Here is a 19,383-nt window from a genome sequence, read left to right on the forward strand (position 1 = left end):
GATTTTATTTTTCCTTTTTCTCCCAACGCCCCCCGGTACATAGTCGTGTATTTTTAGTTGTGGGTCCCTCTAGTTGTGGCATGTGGGAAGCCGCCTCAGCGTTGCCTGATGAGCGGTGCCATGTCCATGCCCAGGATTCGAACCGGCAAAACCCTGGGCAGCTGAAGCGGAGGGTGCGAACTTAACCACTCGGCCATGGGGCCGGCCCCATGGATTGAGCCTTTGAATGTATTTTACGGGTGCAATAAACTTAAAATACTCACATACAATATTGCATATGCAAATAAGCAAGTAGATGACTCATGCAAACACATGTCTATTTTGAATAGAAACAAACTTTAGGAATTAAAAAAAATGGAAAGCCAAGTTGATCCTATCTGAAGAATGCTTCCCAAATTTCTGACTTCCCACTAATGAGAAGCCTGAGAGGCTGCAGTCATGGGAGCAGCACACACTCTAGAGACCAGCACTCTCCCCATGAGACAAGTGAACCCCAAGAGCTTTTCCAGCCCCCGCAGCTGTCTTGCTAGCAATATATTCAAAAACACAAAGACAAGCCACATTCCATCCACCGTCCGAATTAAACGCCCCTCCCCTCAAGAAATGCTATTCTTGGCAAGAGATCTTTCAAAGGAAACAACATCTGTGGACGCTCCACCCAAGAAGTCAGGGGAAAGCGGAGGCAGCTGAAACTTTTCAGTACTTTCTTAGACTCAAGCTGCAGGGACTTAGAGCAGCAGAATGGAAGGAGCCCTAAGGACCAACAGCAAATGCCTCTGTGTCTTGACGTTATCCCCTCAGGTCCATGGCAGTCCCTGATGTGTCTTGCAAGGCCAGACAGAGTTCCCCATTTACTTGGTTCCTCAACTAAAGCAAAGGGAGCTGATTAGGTCCCCTGAACACCTACATAGTTGGGATTTGTAATTTAGCCTCATCCAATCACTAAGTATTTGTTAAACACCTTTTGTTGGTCCTGAGGCAACAGCTATGAACTAGACACCATTCCTGCTCTCAACATATTCAAGCCTAATCCCTTGTGCCTGCACTCCAGAAATTCCACTTGCCAGAGCCCTCTCTCTTGCAGAGAACAAGCAAACTCATGGACAGGTATGCAGAGGAAGCTCAATGGTGACAATTTCTGGATATGACACCTAAATCACAAGCAAGAAAAGAAAAATTAAACAAGTGGGACTACATCAAACTAAAAAACTTCTGCAGAGCAAAAAAAATAATCAATAAAGTGAAAAAACAATCTATGGAATGGGAAAAATTATTTGCAAATCATGTATCTGAAAAGATGTTAATATCCAAAATATATAAAGAACTCATACAACCTAATAGCAAAAAGGTAAATAATCCAATTTAAAAATGAGCAAAGGACCTGAATAGACATTCAGTAATAGACAGTAGACAATGGACAGGGATAGACATTAGACAATACACAGGAATAGACATTATTCCAAAGAAGCTAGACAAATGGCCAACAGGTACATGAAAAGATGCTCAACATTACTAGTCATTAGGGAACGGCAAATCAAAGCCACAATGAGATATCATGTCACATCTGTTAGAATGGCCATTATCAAAAAGACAAGAGACAAAATGCTAACGACAATGTGAAAAGGGAAGCCTGGTACACTGTTGGTGGGACTGTAAATTGGTACAGCCACTATGGAAAACAGTACGGAGGATCCTCAAAAAATTAAAAATAGAACTACCATATGATCCAGCAATTCCACTTCTGGGAGTATAGCCAAAGGAAATGAAAACACTAACTCAAAAAGATACCTGCACTCCCATGTTCACAGCAGTATTATTCACAATAGCCAAGACATGGAAACAACCTAAGTGCCCATCTACAGATGAATGAATAAAGAAAAGAAGTTGTGGTGCACATATATATATATATATAGACACACACACACACATGAGAATATTATTCAGCCATAAAAAAAAAGAAATCTTGCTATTTGTGACAACATGGATGGATCTTGAGGGTATTATGCTAAGGGAAATAAATTAGACAGAAGACAAATACTGTATGATCTCACTGATACATGAATCTAAAAATCCTGAAAACCCCTCGTAGAAAAAGACGTCAGATTTGCAGTTACCAGAGGTGGATGTGTGGCTGGGGGGACCGGAGCAAGCTGGTCAAAAGGTACAAACTTCCAGTTACCAGATAAACAAGTATTAGGGATCTGACATACTACATGATGACTGCAGTTAACACTGCTGTATGATATATATGAAAGTTGTTAAGAAAATAGATCCTGCATTTTCATCACAAGAAGGAAAAAAACGTTTTTTTCTCTTTATTGTATCTATATGAGGGGATGGATATAATCATTTCACAATATATGTAAGTCAAACCATTATGCTGTACACCTTAATCTTATACAGTGATGTATGTTAACTATATCTCAATAAAACTGGGAAAAAAAGAGAGAAAATCTTTCCAGGTGTTAAGAATTCAAGTAGAGAAATCAAGTCCAGAGAAGGTCTCTCAGTTAGGGAGCTGAAATGCTGTCTATATATCCCTCAAAACTCTATCTCATCCAGCACCTCTTTGCCTACATCAACAGAGAATGTGAGAGTCAACAGACACATCAAAAGTAAAGCAGTATAAGGGGAAAAGAGAGTATCACGTGATGTGTCTGGGGTAGGGATTGGAGACTCATGTCTATGGTTATTCGGTGAACCCTAAAGAAAAACGAAGACTTTATCGTGCTGACCTAAGCCCCAACTTTTAAGAGCTCAGGTTTGACTCAATAAGTACCCACAATGTGCTGGGCTCAGTGCTGGGTACTTTAGGTATAATGCTTTTTTTTTTTTTTGAGGAAGATTAGCCCTGAGCTAACATCCGTCACCAATCCTCTTTTTGCTGAGGAAGACTGGCCCTGAGCTAACATCTGTGCCCATCTCCCTCTACTCTGTATGTGGGACGCCTGCCACAGCATGGCTTGATAAGCGGTGCATAGGTCCACACCAGGATCCAAACCAGCGAACCCTGGGCCGCCAAAGCAGAGCATAGGAACATAACCTGTTGCCGGGCTGGCCCCTGCTCTTACTTTATTCTCACATCAACCCTATTTATCTCTGTATTATGGATGAAAAGCCAACTGGCCTGACCAATGTCATGGATCTAATCAGAGGCAGAGACTTGACTGAACTCAAGATTTATAAGTTTATATCTAGACTTTGTGTGTTTACAAATTTCCATTCCAGATTTAGGGTTTCAGAATCCTCGGGGCGGGAGGGCCGGCTCCATGGCTGAGCGGTTAAATTCACGCGCTCCACTTCAGCAGCCCGGGATTCTGCCGGTTCGGATCCTGGGCGCAGACGTGGCACCACTCATTAGGCCATGCTGAGGCAGCATCCCACACGCCACAACTAGAAGGACCCACAACTAGACTATACAACTACGTACTGGGGGATTTGGGGAGAAAAAGCAGGAAAAAAAAAAAAAGATTGGCAACAGTTGTTAGCTCAGTCAATCGCCAATCTTTAAAATAAGGAAAAGAATCCTCAGGGGGAGATACCTAGGAATCTATATTTTTATTAAGTGGCCTAAGGGATGATTTTCATGAATAGGAAAATTTGAGAAAAAAATAAAACAAACAGAAACAAAATTTATACTCCTAAGAGACACGGGGTCCCCTTGACTTTCTGGTATGTTGGGATTCTTAGGAACCATAATGCTGTTTCAAGTAAGGTTGGGCAACATATTTAGGGACTTCTGTGCAGTTTATGTCACATCTCTCCCTTAACCTGCTACTGACAGGGACTCAAGGCTCAGAGTTTTAAATGGCTTGCCCACTCAGCTGTCACTCAGCCAAGCCAGGATCAGACATGTTGCCTGACTGTAGTTCTTTCTACTGTAAACACATTTTGGCTGATCGTTTCACATGTATAAGCTTTCTCTCCTCTACCAGAATGTCAAGTTCACCTGGGCAGACCATGTGAATTTCTCACTGTGCTTAGCACAATGCTCAGCATATCAGCTCAAGATTTGCTGTCATCTATCAGATAACCTTTTGCAATATGCACCCATATTTCTGCGACAACCCCACTGAGTTTGTATCATTTTCCCTGGCCTTTGGGTTATAGAGGAATGGAAAAGGGGAGAATTTTACAGTACATTGGAAGCACAAGAAGACAATCCTATATAAAATCCACCCTTGCCTGGCCTACCTGTAGCTCTCCAGTGGGGCAATAATCAGATGACTACACATTCCCAGTTGTAGTATAAGATCTAAAATTAAGATTTAATATTCCATGCTGTAAAATCAGAAAGGATTCAAATGGCCTAACCTCAGGTTCTCCTCCCCACTCTGCTCTTGTGGATAAGGTTCCCTAGCTGAACAACCCTCCTCATCATAGGACCAGCACAGCTCCTGCTCATCTCTGGGCAGCAGGTTTCAGTTTCCTGCCAGTCCGCAGAGTTATTCAAACAAGCCAATCACATCCTCCCACAGGAACCAGGAGGCACCTCTTCCTTTTGATATTACAAAGCCTGCTTCCCAAAGGCTGTAGTTGTTTGCTGGGTTCCTGAATGCAACCCCTATGTGGCCTTGCATGGCATGGAGTGTCCCCCTCCCTTGGGCTGTGATTATGTGACTAATAAAACTGTCCATATCACCCCCCCAAAAAAGAAATGGTGACAATCCCAAATTCTGTAGAGAAATCAAGTTTTCCTTTCTTATACAATCCCCCTACTACTGTAGGAAGAAGTATTTCAGGAAAGGGGCTAGGAGAAAGAAGGTACTGCTCAAACATCTATGCTGAGTTTCTCAGACTATTGTATGTCAACATCATACAATGTGACAGACTAAAAGAAATGGGTTTAGGTGGGGGAGCCACAGGAAAAATGCGCCCTGGACTTAGGCTGTGCAAATCTAATTCAACAGCACTGTCTACTACGCGAATTCAAGAGCTAAATTAGAAAGAGAAGTGTTATTTAGCGATTCAATTCCTGGTAAAACCTGGGTCTTGGTTGACTGATTTAAATACAAGTCATGATTAGAGATACAGTTTCAGGGGAGAGCATCAGGAACTCTCTCTGCATGGACTCTGGGCTGTTCAGGATCCAACATTGTGTCTAATCACCTCCATTCCTGATTCTAACCCAGTGCTAGCCACAGAGAATCTGCTCAGTGGAAGCGGCTGAGCACATGCAAGAACACCTTCCTTTGTGAGGTACTGGGAAGAACAGTGAGCTCAGGTCTCTCCAGGTTCAGTGAAGCTGAGGGACTGCCTGGAAGGTTAAGGCTTCCCACAGTTGGGCAGGAGGAGGAAGGCTGAATTCTCAGGTATGGGCTTGAACATTTCTGAGACTGGGTCACTTCCAGCTGACGGGCTAGCAGTGCTACCTCCCCATACCCCAAAGACTCTCCAGAGCCCACCTAAGATGTCTGCTGCAGAAAGATTCCCCTGGTTACCCATGTGCCTTTAAATAGGGACGACATATACTGACTTTGTCCCCAAGTTCAGGTTAGTGTCTAGGTTCTTACTTACTGATCCTTCCTAGTAGTCATATGGCAAACAATCATTTCTGGAGCTGTAGAAGTAAAGGGGGCATTGTTAAGAGACTACCCAACTGGAATTCATGCCCAATCCTTTACTCTAAGACCTCAAAGTAGAATGAAGCTAAAACAAACAGGAGAAATCAGCCGCCCTTCCTCAATATCCAATGGGACAGGGTGTGGAGGATCACATGGTTATTACTGAGCCCAAGTTTCAACTGCCTAGCATAAAAGACTAGAGAAAGCCCAAAAAACCCATCACAGAGAGTGCCAGGAAGTCCAAGTAGATAGCTGGAAGGAAGGAGGATATTCAGTTCTTCCTGCTCCAATGCAGGCTCAAATCTCCCATCTAAATTCTCATCCCCAGGGGCTGGCCCCGTGGCCCAGTGGTTAAGTTCGCGCGCTCCGCTGCAGGCAGTCCAGTGTTTCATTGGTTCGAATCCTGGGCGCGGACATGGCACTGCTCATCAAACCATGCTGAGGCAGGGTCCCACATGCCACAACTAGAAGGACCCACAACGAAGAATATACAACTATGTACTGGGGGGCTTTAGGGAGAAAAAGGAAAAAAATTAAAAAAAAAAATCTAGAATTAAATTCTCATCCCCAAAAAAGACACATGGACACCAGCCACTTTAAAAACTAGGTTTATATTTCTGGTTAGGTTCCAGAGGGGCAGAACTCAGGAGTTATACTATATCCAACCTGGTCCCCACCTCAGCTTGCCTCCCTCCCTCCCACAAAGATAACATTGTACAAAACTATATTTACAAGAAAACCAGTTAAAAATTAAGGGTGTGTACAAAAGTAGACAAGAAAGCCGGAAATATCAATGCAGGGAAAGCTTTGAGGATTAGTGGGGGACCACATTCCACACCAGAACCTGGGGGCAAAGTATTATGTACCAGGCAAGGAGAAACATAGCAAATCTCAATGCTAATTTTAGGGGAAACCAATCACTCCAGGGGAAGACTGGATGGGAAAGAGCTAGTAACTTTAATATTGCAAAGTCTTAATTATCCAGCCAACCTTCTTCTGCCATATGGGTTCAAAGCCAGGTGGTGGTGGAAACAAAACATAGAGTCTCCGACAAGCCCCACAGGAAAAGGAAGAGCTCAGAAGGCATAGCGGGTCCGGATGTCCTCAAGCTTCTTGGACACCTCAGGTGGGGTTCGGTCTAGTTCTTCAGAGACGTTCTTTTGTTTGTTGGGCTCCATGGAGTTGAATTGCTCACAGAGGTCTCCATCAATCACATTCTAAAACATGGAAAAATGAGAGACGAAGAAAAAGGTTAGATGCCCAAAGAAAACAGCACATGCTTGAAAGCAGCAGCTGTAAGGAAAGCTTTTTATTCTCCCTCAGACACCTGAGCCCCATTTACAGAGCCAGGAACACTATTCTAAGCTGATCCTTGGTAGCCAGAGCTCCGATTAGCAAAACTGCGTGAAGCTTTTTCTCTGTCTGTGGTCTGCCCTAGGGGAGAGGTCTCTGAATACCACTAACCATTCTTCTCCTTCATTACTGCCTCCATCAATTAACTGCCTTGATGCTCCTTCATTCACGACTGTTCTGGTTTTTAATGGACTGTTCTGGTTTTTAATGGAGGGAGGCCCAGAGAAAATACCAGTTAAATGGGCTGAGAATCTCCCCTTTCAACCCAGATTTCCAACAAAGACTCACCTTAACAGGAAAGTAATAGGAACGAAAGCTGAGGTGGTCTCGCCCACAGAGAGGGGGATGCTCAGACCGTAGGTGCATTTCCACATGCTGGAAGAAGTCATGGTCCTGGAGGAAGAAACAAAGACTCGGTCACTAAAAGAAAAAAATGATTTCAACTACTAGTCTAGGGTTTCTAGAAGCACAATGAACAAATAAGCTATTAATTTTTACCACACAAACAGATATTAAATATCTCATCACTCCTCTGAGGACCATAGGTATTTATGCTACAACGAGATAGCTAAAACCTGAAAGAAAACCCCCCTGTATTTGCAGAACACAAGAGAACACCATATGTAAAGAGTGGTTTGTAAAATCGGATTCCTGATCCCACCTTCCTTAGCTGGAATGACATAAACCAAATTTAGCCAATCCTAGACTTGACTCTGCGAGGCACTAAATGCCCCAGTCCACATCTTCCCATCATTCCTAGTCTGTGGGGTTTGGTTCCAGGGCTTTAGTCTGACTAACCCTATACCCACATCAGAAATGAACCAAACACTGTTACAGTATAAAAAATAAACGGCTTTCCCCAAGGAAAAAAATCAGGATTCCTATCTCCCCAGCCACTTCTGTCACCTTATAAAATTTCCAGAACACTCCTATTTGCAGATGGGGACAAACGGATTTGTCCTCTTAGGTAGATTTAACACCAAGAAACCACCTTGGGAAGGCAAAGGCCAGAGCAGTCTAAGAGATTTCACCTCATGGGATGTGAATGGAACAAGGATGCCAATTCCTCCTGACAAAGTGGTATAGACAAGCGACTCTGAGCCACCGGGGATCAGAGTGGTCTTCTGTAAAGACAGCACTGTCTCCCCGACATGATAGTTCATGATCACCTCTGCCTGCAAGTAAAAAACAGACAAGTAATTACAGAAGCCTGTTCTAGATTCCCCAAAGTAAGCAGTGCTTCCAAAGTGCAGATTTCACCACTTTTAAAATCCAAAAATTACTAAAATTTAAAAATACCTTAAAATGTTCTTTACATTTACTTAGATCTTAATGCCCTCATAAACATGAAGTTAGATCAACCCTGATAAATTACAACTGAAAAATCTTTTTGTTAAATTATCAAATTTGTAATAAAAAAAAAAAGAGGAAACCACAGAAAATTATAAAAAACAGCAATTGCTAGGCTTGCCCTCTAAAACGAATCTATTTTTAAAAGGCCAGAGATGCTCTACTATAGAAGTATATCCTTACAGGAGAAAAGTAAAGCCCAGGACACACCTCTGAGAAGAGCTGGTCAGTACCAGAACGAATCTGTGCAATCACCTTTCCCAAGGAACTCACTACGCTCCAAACAGATTTTACGCTGCTAAACTGTCTCAGAAAAATTTCTATTCTACAGTCATAAAAATGGGATGGTGACTTGGTCACCTTATGTCAAAGCCAGCGTCCATCCATGTACTATCAGCTTAGGGATTTCCATACATGGGAGAGGACTCAGCAGACATGCACACTGTGAATAATTCACTAAAAAATGTTTCCTCAGTGAAGGTCGTGGGGAATGTACTACACAAGCTGATGCCTCTCCTCTGGGGCCCCTTCCGCAATCTTACCTTCTGAGAGGCTCCATTGAGCAAGCCTCGGTCCCAGAGGGCTTTGTTTCCTGTGGGATCCTCGTCCACTTCGTCATTTGTGTTAGGTGGGAGCCTCACCTACAAGGAAGTGACATAAATCACAGGGCTGGGTCCTGCACCTACTCACCTGGGTCACCAAACAACATATTTACCCAAAGTCCTTGCAAAGAAAGCCTAGGGGTACCGACTCCAGCAGATGTCGAAGTCCAAGACTCCTGCACCTGTCCTGGTGTCCGACAAGTAAGAAACTCAATCAACCCATGAGCAAGGGTCTAACACAGCAAGAGCAAGACCACAGAACATAAACAAAGTCAGACCTGGTTTAAAAAGATAAGCCAAAATTACGGCAAAAAGTAAAAATAATCATTATTCATTAGCTCAAACTAGACCTATCATTATTAAATCATGTTCTATGGGGAGGGGGGAGGTAAACCAGGGGAAAAATCTAAGACTGGTAAGAAGGCTTAAAGAAACCAAACTTTTGTTTTTAGAGCCAGCCTTGGCAGGACTGGATTTTATACCCATTTTTACTTTCCATATTAGAGATCGTAGTCCCCGGTCCTTGGCTTTACCACAAACTGAGCCAGACTTCCTACACATTACTGAAACCCAAGTAAACATCAACTTACCACACAAATGTTACCAAACTTGTCTGCCCCAGCCACAGTGTCATAGTCAAGGAGGCTAGCTGTAGTGACCCATCGTGGGTAGGTGTCATCAGCAAAGATGATGAGCTGGTTTTCATTACGCTTGTAGCGAACCCAGATGAAACTTTCTTGGACATCAGACACAATTACCCTATGTCCAATGGTCTGGATTCCAGAGATGTAATTGGCGATATGCTGGGAAAAAACAGGGACAGCAATGATGTGACCTTTGGGTTCAGAACCCACAGAAAGTCCAGCTTTCCCTGACTGCAACATATATAGGGTTTGTAAAATGGCACACATCAAAGAATAGCAGTCAGCAATAAATTCCTGGAAGGTAGGAAAAAGAGCTAACTGGTTTCAACATAGTGGAAATATATGCCTAATTCTCACAGTTAAATTCCTTATAGAAGCAAGCAAGACAGAAATCTACTTCTTAGTTTGAAGAAGTCAAGAAACCCATCTACTCCTGCCTTCCTCAAGTCTCAAGGGCCTAATTCTGAGGCTGAAATTGGGGGACTACAACAAGGTCCTAATAAAGACTATGATTTTAACAGTTACTGTCCATCATCCCTCTAACGTCTCCTCCTTCCTCACTAGCTGGATCTGGGGCCCTCTGCCAGCATATTCACCTTGTTCTCACACTTTCGGAGTAATTTCTTCTTTCCCAGGTCATATACTCGCAGAAGCTTCCCCACACCAATCAACACCCTCCCCTGGAAAGGGGCAATAGCAGCAGGGACTTCTTCCACTGGAGTCTGAGAGGAAAAAAAGGTAATGCAACTATCACAATAAACAGTTATACGCTAGCCCCACCCCTCAACCCAAAATGCCTTCTACAGGCATCTGTCAGGAAGACGAACAGTGAGTGATACTCTCCCGCTTGTCAGAGAAATAAACTACACATACAACAGTCTCTATGAAAGAGGGCGTTTGGGTAAACAGGTCTCACATGCTGCATTTCACCCAGCAAATGGATCAATGCCACAAGTGAGACGTCCTGGGGCCTCAGAGCCTATGCTAATTCAATAGGCACCATTAATTAATAGTGAAGCCTTGGTATCTGAGAAGTGACTGCTGTTTATGGAGGGAAGAGAAAGGAGTGCTAGTGACAAATGACATCTTAGTTATAAGGGAGATATAATGAGGTCAGCATAAAGAAGGGTCTATGAAATAACTATTTCCTAGAGGACACTCCCCTTAGGGAGAGCTGGAGGAGCCACTTCATGTGCTGTCAGTGTGGAGGAGAGAACAGGATTTTTTCTTTTAAATTGTGGTAAAATGCAGTCATGCACCACATAACAACGGTGTAGTCAATGACAGCCTGCATATACAATGGTGGTCCCCTAAAATTAGTATCATATAGCCTAGGTGTGTAGTACGCTATACCATCCAGGTTTGTGTAAGTACACTCTATGATGTTCACACAATGAAGAAATCACCTAACAAAGCATTTCTCAGAAAGTATCCTCGTCAATAAATGACATGCGACTGTATACATAACATAAAATTTACAATTTTAACCAATTTTTTTTTTAAAGATTGGCACCTGAGCTAAAAACGGCTGCCAATCTTCTTTTTTTTTTTTCCCCTCCCCAAATCCCCCCAGTACATAGTTGTACATTTTAGTTGTGAGCCCCTCTAGTTGTGGCATGTGGGATGCCGCCTCAACATGGCCTTGTGAGCGGTGCCATGCCTGCGCCCAGAATCCGAACCAGAGAAACCCTGGGCTCCCAAAGTGGAGCGAGCGAACTTAACCACTCAGCCATGGGGCCAGCCCCACAACTTTAACCATTTTTAAGTACACAATTCAGTGGCTTTAAGTACATTCACACTGTTATGCAACCATCACCACCATCTATCCCCAGAACTTTTTTTATCTTTCCAAAGGGAAACTCAGTAACCATTAAACAGTAACTCCCTAGAGATTATCAATTCTTTAAAACTGCCGAATTTTGGTCACAAATTGCTGCCTGCTTAGTAAGACCATAACAAGGGGCCAATTCAGTGTGCATCTATTTCCCCATTGTGGGTGGTTAGCATACAAGCTTCCTGTGAGACTCACAGGCACCAGAGCATCACTGGAGCATGAAAGCCCGAACATTTTCCAGGTGCCACCAAGAGATGGATCAGAATCAATGAGCTAGCTCTCAAAATGGTCACCAGAAGACCTGACCCACAACTTAAGGAAAAGTGGGAGACTCTAGTAGGACCTAAGATCCAGGAGAACCACTGGCTGATTCCTACCTTGTGCAAAAACTCCAGTTTTTCCCCATTGTTCACAAGCTTGTAGGTATAGACAAAACCCCCTGCTACAGATCGAGGGTTCAGTATCAGGTCTTTGGCCACGCCCACCAGCACATACCAATCATCACCAGTGTTGGAGAATCTGCACACGGCCACACTGCATACAGACAAAGAATCAGGAGTAAGGCATTAGTCACAGCCCAGAGAATTCTCGTTCCAGCCTCCAAAACCCTAGATGTCCTGGGCTCCTTACCTAAAAGCAGCCTCATTCTGTTCCAGCTGGACAAGGTCCAGAGTGTTCCCCTGAATAGGATTCATCACTCGGATCACAGAGGCCCACTGCCCATTGCCAGCCTTAGGTGCTCCAAAAATGGATTCAGGAAGGTTTTCATTGAGGAATGCTGCTGCCATCTCTGCGGCCAGCTCCCGCTCATCCTCCCCTGCTGCTTCCACCATTTCCTAAATCCAAAAAACCAATGAAGAACTGGTGTGTTCAGAGGTGGGTGCTGGATGAGAGGTGGACAAGTGCAAGAACACCTCCAGGGGGAGTTTATAATATATAAAGCAGCAAAGTCTGTCAACAAAAACCAGGATTTCCCAAAACGAAGATTAAAGGGAGAGGTATATAGACAAGGAAAAGAGGGAAGGTCACTAAAGGGGAAACCAGGTACTTCTTTTTTTAATGCCAATACAACTAACATCAGCTATGGCAAATACTTGACTAATAGTCTGAGAAACATGAAAATGAAACCACCATTTCTCTACCTAACCCACCTGATTTCCCTTGCTAAGACTATTTGTCTCCTCTCTTCCAGGCCAGATACAGTTTTACACGGTTGGGGCTATTTGTTTTTTTGCTGGGAAATGATTTCTGGAAAGGGCTGGTGTTGTAGGGAATATGAAAGTTGTCTCCTTCGGGCCCAAATCCAGGAAACAGATCACAGATTGTTTTGGAAGCTCAAGGACTGAAGAACCCTGTTCCAGAGAGAGAGAGTTGAATACTGAATAAAGGCAGGCCAGTGTATTAATCCTGAGTCACAAGAAAGCCTCTAAAACCAAGGACTGTGGTAAAGGGCTCTGCTTGAAGGATGTGAAAAGAGGCTGGATCTCTAAGTATAACAAAGAATACAACCAACAATTACAGAGATTTAAACTTTTCAACACAATTTCACACGAACGCCTTTTAATTGAATCCTGAAGGTCCAGTCTCATTACCTCTGCCATCTGCTGCTTTCTCTGAGCTTTTGTGGCCTCAGTGTAGGCATTGTGGTCAGTCTCAATGATGATAAGGTTGTTACTCTCAGGGTGGATGACAAATTTCCTGGGTGTGTACTGCAGTGGAAAGGCTACTTGATTGAAGACAGCACCTAGCTTCTCCAACGCCAAAATCCTATGGTAAAAGGCAAGGGAGTTAATAGGCCACTCACTCAGGACCTAGAAACTGGTGTAGAAACGGTCCGTGAATGGTCACAGTAAACATATCAATCCGTAAAGTTCTAATGTTGGCATTAGGCAACATGAAACAACAGCCTTCTAATCTAGAAGATTCTGCACAGGAGACAAGGGGATCCAACAGGGCCTTCCACTTCAGCAACAGCCTACCACTGTTGATAGCAATTATGGTTTTCACCAGTGAAAACCACATTAGAAGCCTCAAAGGTATTTTTCATCACTCTAATGATAATGCGATAGTGAAAAATTAAAATTTCCTCTTATTACCAACAAACCCTGAAATAAAGAACACCAATTCCAAATTCATCATGAAGCACTGCAATTACCTGCACATACGTAGTATTAGTGCTGATGGTGTTTCATAAAATAAAGTAGATGCCCTCCTGAATGAAAATCACCTACCCTTTGGAAACCCACAACAATGCAGAAAGAGAAGGCAAATAGGAGACCTACAACTTTTGCCAAATGGACAGAGAGATGCGCCTAAGCCAAACTATGTGCAAAAAGAGCAGAACCCAGGTACTCTTAAAAATATAGTCACTTCATCTCTTAATGATGGAGTTTTATTTGTAGTTTAAATATTCTCTACGGATCATATACAATCTGACAGCAGACCTAAAAAACAACAATGGAAGACAGCAGAAAACCATTTCAAAAGAAGAACCAATTCAGAAACATATAAAAAAGGAGTACATGGGGCTGGCCCCATGGCCGAGTGGTTAAGTTTGCGCGCTCCGCTGCAGGTGGCCCAGTGTTTCGTTGGTTCGAATCCTGGGCGTGGACATGGCACTGCTCATCAAGCCACGCTGAGGCGGCATCCCACATGCCACAACTAGAAGGACCCACAACGAAGAATATACAACTATGTACTGGGGCGCTTTGGGGAAAAAAAGGAAAAAAATAAAATCTTTAAAAAAAAAAGGAATACAATATAAAACAATATTTTCTGATATATTATGATTAAGAGCATTCCCACTCCCATGGATATCCAAATACTGAGGGAGTAATTAACATGTTTCTTTATTCAGAGAGACATTAAATCGAGTATTTTACAAACACCTGAGTAATGAAATTAACCATTTAAAAAAAAGTTGTCATTCTGCAAGAAAAAAATTAGGATGGCATAGACAAAACAAAAACCACAACCACTAATCCTAAAGTTTTGATTCTTCTAGTCCAACTCACACACTGACCTGTTTTCATAAAGGCAGCCTACCATGCCAACAGGCAGACTCTAGGCAGAGGGAACACTTGCCCTCAGGGAGACACATAACATAGGAGGGAGCACAGATGCTCGCATGCTGTATTCTTCTTTGAAAATATGAGGCTAGCCAGTGTTTGTCAAAGTGAGAGCATATACCATTGGTGATACGCAAGATTGACTTCAGGCAGTAGTTCTCATATGGACTTTTAAAAATATAATTCTTTAAAAAATAATTATCCTGGGGCCCGTCCAGTGGCACAGTGGTTAAGTGCACACGTTTCGCTTTGGCAGCCCGGGGTTCGCCGGTTCGGATCCCAGGTGCGGACATGGCACTGCTTGGCACGCCATGCTGTGGCAGGCGTCCCACATATAAAGTAGAGGAAGATGGGCATGGATGTTAGCTCAGGGCCAGTCTTCCTCAGCAAAAAGAGGATCGGCAGCAGTTACTTCAGGGCTAATCTTCCTCAAAAAAAGAAAAAAATAATAATTAGCCTTTTGTGTGCCAAAGGACACCATCAAGAAAGTGAAAAGACAACCCACAGAATGGGAGAAAATATGTGGAAATCACATCTGATAAGGAGTTGCACCAAGATCATATAAAAAACTCCTACAGTACAATAATAAAAAGACAAATCAATTGAAAAAATGGGCAAAGGGATCTGAATAGACATTACTCTAAAGAGGAGGAACAAACAGCCAATAAGCACATGAAAAGATGCTCCGCATCATTAACCTTCAAATAAAAACAAATGTGAACCACGAGGTGCCAGGTTACCCTCACTAGGACAGCTAGAGTCACAGTCAGATAATAACAAGTGTCGAGGAGGACTGTGGAGAACACCTTGATGGTGGGATGTAAAGGCTGCAGACACTTTGGAAAGCAGCCTGACAGTTCCTCAAAAAGTCAAAGACAGAGTTACCATATGATCCAGCAATTCCACTCTTAACAGGTATATGCTGAAGAAAAATGACAATATATGCCCATACAAAAATTTGTACATGAACGTTCATAAGCAGAGATGTGTGCGGGAAGCATTCCAGGGACAGGTGCACAGACAAAATACCACGAAGTGATGTACGGGGCATGCAGAGAGAGCAATCCCACTGGAATAGGTTTATAAAGGTGCTGAAGGTTAGAAAGAGAGAGAACAGTGACTATGAGAAGAACCTGAAAACTGTTGCAAAGAAATCTGGGCGTTCACTTAATAAACAGTGATTCATATAGCAATAATTCCATCGCAAACTCCATTGTGAATAGCAAGTTATAGTTCCACTGTGAATACGCAGTAGTTATAACCAGGACACCAACAACATGGGTAGCATTAAAAAATTAAAAAAGAAAAAAAACTCCCAAAACTTGAGAAAGTCAAACTGAATAGGTTATTTTCCCTTTTGCAATATAGATAGTGCTCACTCTCCCACATTATCAGCATAAACAATAGTCTATCAACTTTCAAAATAATTTATATTGAGGTTGAAGTTCAAGATGTAACACTGCAAATGACAAGACAGAGTGAGAAAACGTTATCAGTGATCCAATGCCTGCTCTAAAACTAATCCAATTGTGTTACCCTGAAAAACAAGAATCTTACATCTCAAGGAGATTGAACAGTACTGCTAAGTATGAAAACTTGGCCCTGAAAGTCTAAATAAAAGCTAAAACTCCAAACACTGAAACTTGGCTACCAGGTACTTGACTCTTGAGCCAAATGAAGGTTTCAATTGCAACACACTAGTCCCGTGGTGAAGAGCTGTTTCTTTGCCATCTCTTCATAACTTCTTCCAACACTCTGGCAAAACCACAGTCCAACCCCTTGGCAGAAAGGCTTCCCAATGGGCTTCCAACTGTGGGATTCTCTCACCTCAGGGTATTGGTGGAGATGGCCACAATGCCCTCAGGACACTGTTCAGAGGCAAAGCCAGATGCAAATTCCAAGGTCTCATAAGACAGAGGGGTGAGATGGAAACGAGATTGGTAAGAATAGCTCAACCACGAACGGCTTGACATGGCCAAGACCTGAGGGAAGAAAACATCTCCAATAAGCTTGGGAAAAACCTCAAACATGGTATACTGAGCAAACACCCCACCCCCGAATTTCAGCCTACAGAATATCCCAAGGAATTTTAGAAACCTAAAAGGCTACCTTAAGAAAAAAGATACCTAAAGAGGAGGCAGTATGTCTTAGTATTTGCTAAAAGTATGGGCTACTAGCCACATGACCTAGACTAATCACTCAATCTCTTTGAAGCTCAGTTTCCACAGTGTAAAATGGGAATACTATCACAAAGCTGGATAGTTACAAGGATTAAATGCAGTAACAAGTAAAGAATTAGCACAACACCCAGCAACACTAATATTCTTAGCTACAAAGGACACAATGTTTTCTAACCTCTTTCACGTTACAGGATAAACCATGATATTGATACAAGGTTCCTCAAGGGCAAGTGATTCCCTAGATGGGAACTTTCCAGCTAACTCAGTTCTTGCTCCGTTTGCCTAGCCTGAGGGCTGAAGGAATCAATATTCTAACCCCCCTATAACCAAATCATGGCACAGTGCCACTGAACCCCAGTTAAGAAGCTATGGATTAAGGGATCCAAGACTTCCCACATGAAGGAAACTAAACAAGATAGAACTAATGTCAAATTAACTATATACTGATGAATTCATGAAAGCAAAACTTACACCAAGGGGATTTTTCTCAGCTGCCGCCACTAACATCTGAACATGCCATGCCGCCTGCCCCCTTTCATTACTTACTGCCTCCTGGCCTTGCATCCGGACACGGAAGAGTTTCACAGGACGGGACCCCAGGTACCTAGTGCGGGTGTCAGACAGATCTCCAGTGACAGGGTCCAGGACAGTTCTCAGCAGCACACCATTCTAGTAAAAGGGAGAGGAGTGGGTGAAGCCTACCCATGATAGAAGCTTCCTTCTCTACTTGACATAAGTTCAGAGCAGATGGAAGGAAATGACTTGGTGGTTTAAAGAATATCCTAATAATGAGCCAGCCATTCATTCATTCTCACTAAATTACTCAAATAGTTACTGAGCACTTACTAACTGAAAAGCACCCTTATTTTTCACTGTCTATTCTTCAAAACTTTTTTGTGTATTTTAAACTCTTCTTTAAATTTTAAAATATATGCATAGTTAAAAACAACCAGGCCTACTGTGGTCTTTAAATACCATTTCTCCTAAAAAGAATAAGACTCCTAAGAGAAATGGCCAATTCAGGTCTAGGGTAAGATGTTACAGACGTGTGTGCCAGAAAGGAAGGAAGCCTCCAAGCTAGTGGGGTCATATTAACAGGACAAAGGAGCCAACTTCAAAGGGGAACTCCTACCCCCTAAAATGAGGCAATTAGCATCCAAAAATGACTTGAAGCACAAATATATAAAGCACAATGGTTTGAAGCACAAATATATTAAAAAACTGCAAGTTCATGATATTAAAAAACAAAAAAAATTTCATCAGTGATGTGTGAAGACTGCTATGGTACCACCTCTCCTTACTCTGAATACGGTGAACAAAGGGGAAAAAATTAAGAATGTATCTTTTCCCTATATGAACTGTATTTCAAAATAAGCAAAGATATGAAGAAGCAAATTTTGTCTTTACAGAAAAGTTTCAGCTAATTAAATGAAGAATGAAATAGAACGCCATCATTTCAGAACCCCTAATCACATGATGAATCTAGGTAATTAGTATATATGGCTGTTATTAAAGTTGATGGGGAGCTTTAAAACTCTAGTCACCAAGCCAGATGTGGCTAGTGAGAATCAAGATGTGCATTAAGTATAAAATACGAAATACCAGATTTCAAAGATTTAATTTAAAAAAAGAAAGAACATAAAATATCTTAATTTTTATGTTGATTACAAATTGAAATGACATTTTAGATATAACAAGTTAAATAAAACATTGAAATTAACTTCATTTGTTCCTTTTTTTCTGGCTACTGGAAAATCTAAATTATATGTATGGCTTACATTATATTTTTAACTAACAGCATGGCCTAGGATCTACCCAGTAGCTTACAGGAAATACAGACAGAGGAACATTAAACATACAAGGAATGACTGCAAAATCCAGAAGATGGGAAATTCTACAAGACAAATGATCTGGTTTCTTAGGGAAAAAATGTCTTTTTTTAATGGGATGGAATAGTTATTACAAGAAACACAAAAAGGTCAAGCAGATGTAAACTGTGGACAGCTATATGTAGAATCCTGAGTAGAACCAAATGTAAAAACATTTTGGAAATAGAAAAAAAAAAACAAAACTAAACAAGGAAAACTGGAACATGGATAAGGTATCAGAAGATACTAAAGAACTTAAAAAATTTAAGACCTTAAAAAATAACCCCACACATCTGTTAGAGCCATAGTATCAAGAATTTATAGATGAAATAATATATCATCTTTCATTTGCTTTAGAATACTCCAGGAAAAAGAAAACAAGAGGAATAGATAAAATAAGAATAGCAAAACATTGATAACTGTTAAAATTGGTAATGAGTATACGGTTCATTATATTAGTCTAACTTCTCTGCACATCTGAGAATTTCTAAATTAGGAAGTAAAATTTAAAAGCAACAAACACCTGGGCTAGATTATTTACGTGTTTGAGTAAATAATCATTAAGGAAAATAAGTATATGGTCAAAAACCCTGACACTATCTGATCCTTAGGTTCCTGCTTTTCATGCCATGAAGAACTCAGCTGCTTTAACAACAGGGAACTCCTAAGGGTCCTTTATTGCTAATGGAGCCCATTATGAGCCGTGAGGTATCAGTTTCAAAAGCTGTATACTATGTGGGCCAGCCCAGTGGCACAGAGGTTAAGTTTGCACGTTCCACTTCGGTGGCCCGGGGTTTGCCGGTTCAGATCCCAGGTGCAGACATGGCACCACTTGTCAAGCCATGCTGTGGCAGGCGTCCCACATATAAAGTGGAGGAAGATGGGCACAGATGTTAGTCAGGGCTAATCTTCCTCCAAAA

General features: G+C 42.1%; 1 protein-coding gene across 1 annotated transcript in view; it reads right to left on the reverse strand.

Moving 5' to 3' along the window:
- Positions 1-6,156: 6,156 nt before the first annotated feature.
- The window catches only part of SF3B3 (splicing factor 3b subunit 3), a 52,320-nt gene continuing 39,093 nt past the window's right edge, over positions 6,157-19,383 (reverse strand). The window contains exons 16-26 of the mRNA XM_001500830.7: positions 17,142-17,264; positions 16,243-16,397; positions 12,940-13,114; positions 11,978-12,183; positions 11,725-11,881; positions 10,110-10,235; positions 9,460-9,672; positions 8,810-8,908; positions 7,949-8,092; positions 7,206-7,310; positions 6,157-6,781 (exon numbers count right to left, since the gene is read on the reverse strand). Of these exons, the coding sequence (XP_001500880.1) occupies positions 6,641-6,781; positions 7,206-7,310; positions 7,949-8,092; positions 8,810-8,908; positions 9,460-9,672; positions 10,110-10,235; positions 11,725-11,881; positions 11,978-12,183; positions 12,940-13,114; positions 16,243-16,397; positions 17,142-17,264 (1,644 nt within the window). The 3' untranslated portion in view covers positions 6,157-6,640. The remainder of the gene's footprint in view (positions 6,782-7,205; positions 7,311-7,948; positions 8,093-8,809; positions 8,909-9,459; positions 9,673-10,109; positions 10,236-11,724; positions 11,882-11,977; positions 12,184-12,939; positions 13,115-16,242; positions 16,398-17,141; positions 17,265-19,383) is intronic.

The sequence above is a fragment of the Equus caballus genome, chromosome 3 (assembly GCF_041296265.1).
Source record: "Equus caballus isolate H_3958 breed thoroughbred chromosome 3, TB-T2T, whole genome shotgun sequence".
NCBI classification, from domain to species: domain Eukaryota; kingdom Metazoa; phylum Chordata; class Mammalia; order Perissodactyla; family Equidae; genus Equus; species Equus caballus.